The following is a 2,630-nucleotide window of genomic DNA, read 5'->3' as shown; positions in this document are numbered from 1 at the left end:
AGAACCAGCAGAACCAGGAGAACCAGCAGAACTTTGGACCAGGTGGGAAATATTTCTATAGAAAAACATAAAGAGCAGTTAGATCTCTGACATGAATGCTGATTCATTTTAGTGTAAAAATGCAAAAGTTCTCAGGATCATCTTAATATTTCTCAGAGTTTCTAGAATCCAATCAGCTTTGAACATGAAGGTTCTGATCTTCTGAAGGTCTGCGTGTCTTAAAACAGGTTCAAACATGTCTGTAGATGCAGAGCAGATCCTGACAGCAGGTTCTATGTGATTTATGTTTATAATTCAGCAGACAGCGTGTTCAAACCTTTCTTTGTGTTTTTGCCTTCATCAATATTCAGATCAGGTTCTAATGACCAAACTAGTTCATGGGGAGGATCTGCAGATTTAAACATTTACTGAAGAGATTTTCCAGATCTGAAACTCAACTGCAGACGCAGGTTTGCGTTGTTTTTCAGCGTTTCTATAAAGTCAGGAGCAAACAGAGAATAAAAATATCTGCAGTGATCATTTCTAAAAGGGAGTCGTTGAAACAAAGACAGAGGTTTGAGAGAAACAAGGAAACTGTCAGAAATAACAAAAGTGAATTAATAATAATTAATGAAAAGATAATTTACAAAAATCTATTTCTCATCACTGCAGGGATTTTCTTTCTTCCTTAAATTCAAAGTATGAAGCAAAATGTTTCCACCTGGAGTCTGTGTGCAGGATACCTTTTTTGTATTTAATTTTGACAATTTAAATGTGTTATTTTCAAAATTGTATTATTTCTCCTTTTGTTCGTAGCACTTAAAGATAGCCCATATACGTAGAGTGTTCTATAAACATTATTAAATTTATAATAATAATCATCATCATCATTATTAGCTACCAGATGTCACTGACTCATGTTTTCCAGCCCAAAGAATGTTCATAAACCGCCTGGATATACAAAATCTCACCCAATTTGAAACAAAGTCTATTGATCTCTTAGGCCATAAATCTAAAGAAAAACATTTTTTTACCCATAGTCGGCCATCCTGAACTGCCAGATTAGGAACACCATGCACCGCAACATATCATGTATTAATATTCAAACATAAATTTGCCAAATATAAGAGGAACATCATAGTTTGGTTTAAAGAAAGCATTTTGGTTTTATTATAATTTAGTTTGTTACAAGGATTTTACAGTTTGAATAAATAGAAAATGACACCATATGCTAACCACCATGAGGATGTGCATGACAAGGAAGGGCTATGTATACTGCATGCATCATTTAGGTAGTTAACATTGGATTACTTCTTGAGCTCCTTGAGTTATTTACTGTCACAGGTAGGAGCTTCGGCCGGAGAGGAGGTGTTGGGGCTGGTATTATTTAAGGAGGGCCGGCCCTCCCAAGCTGAAATTAGGACCCGCCCACCAGCCAAATGCCCGCTATCACGGATTACCAGTCTTTGGTTTCTATGGTTTCTTTATTAGCCTGTAAAACCAAATGTCCCCATTTTCTCAAGGGGTGAACTGGTTTGTCTGGTGCTTTTTTTCTAAACCAAAACAAGACTGTTTTTGGTCCACTCTATAAAGCCTTGAACTCAACCCTATTTTTGATGTTTTGAATTGAAAAATCTTCCTGAATGGGAATTGAAGCGTATTCAATCTTGGAAACAAAGTCCAGTGGATGTTTTTTTAACTTTTTAGGAATAACTATGAGCTGGATGACAGAATCTTCACCAGGACTTGCAGTTTGTCTTTAAATAACACGCTGCTGTCATTTCATTTTTTTTTCTTTGTAAAAATGTCCTGTTTATTAAATTTTTTATCCTCCAAGTACAGAGTATTATATTGTAAAACAATGGGCACATTGTGTGACCTCTTCTACTGTAACCTTTGCTGCTGTAAACAAAACAATTTCCCATTGTGGGACAATACAGGGATTTTCCATTCTATTTTATTTTTTTCTATACTATATTGATAGTTAAATCCAGAAAAAGATCTACCCCAAGGTAACTGACCTCTGACATCCAGCTGAACATCTGACAGCAGTTCTTCTTTCTTATCAATGATGCTGCAGATGTAGACGCCGCTGTCAGAAAGTTGAGGTTCTTTCAGAGTCAGGCTGAAGTTCTGAGAGTCTAGAGCATCAGGTCTCATTGATGTTCGTCCTCTGAACTGCTGATTTTGTTCCCGTAGGTCGTCTCCTTCTCTCCGTTTATGGACAGAACTGGGATTGAGATCAAAGCGGCTCCATTTCACTGTAGCAATCTCTTCTAATACTTTGCTGTAGTGACAGGGAAGCAGAACAGATGGAGCTCCTTCCTGAACTTCGACTTTTACAGTCAAAGAATCTTTAGAAGCTGGAAGGACAAATAAATAATGTTCAGTGTGTGATTATTTTAAAGACTTTTCATCTTTTCAACACCTAGTAATCACCTACTAATCTATCTGGTTTACTGTACATTTCTCTACATTTCTATTTAGTTTTTAGCATTGAAATGAAAACAAAGTGACTGAATCCAGATAAAGGGTTATGTTTAGGATTTCTGTAAAACATAAGTAGCCTTTAACTTTACTTAACTGTTAAATAATACTGTTAATTAACTCGAGCAGATCTAATTTTCACCCCTGCATACTGGAGGTGTCGC

At 36.3% G+C, this 2,630-nt stretch overlaps 1 protein-coding gene across 1 annotated transcript in view; it reads right to left on the bottom strand.

Annotated features, from left to right (window-relative positions):
* Positions 1-2,000: 2,000 nt before the first annotated feature.
* The window catches only part of LOC107087318, a gene marked incomplete at its 3' end in the record, with an annotated part of 58,429 nt that continues 57,799 nt past the window's right edge, over positions 2,001-2,630 (bottom strand). The window contains exon 3 of the mRNA XM_015378839.1: positions 2,001-2,266. Coding sequence (XP_015234325.1) covers positions 2,001-2,266 — 266 coding nt within the window. The remainder of the gene's footprint in view (positions 2,267-2,630) is intronic.

The sequence above is a fragment of the Cyprinodon variegatus genome, unplaced genomic scaffold (assembly GCF_000732505.1).
Source record: "Cyprinodon variegatus isolate N-32 unplaced genomic scaffold, C_variegatus-1.0 Scaffold180, whole genome shotgun sequence".
In the NCBI taxonomy this organism is placed as follows: Eukaryota; Metazoa; Chordata; class Actinopteri; order Cyprinodontiformes; family Cyprinodontidae; genus Cyprinodon; species Cyprinodon variegatus.
This window is presented reverse-complemented; position numbering and strand designations above follow the sequence as displayed.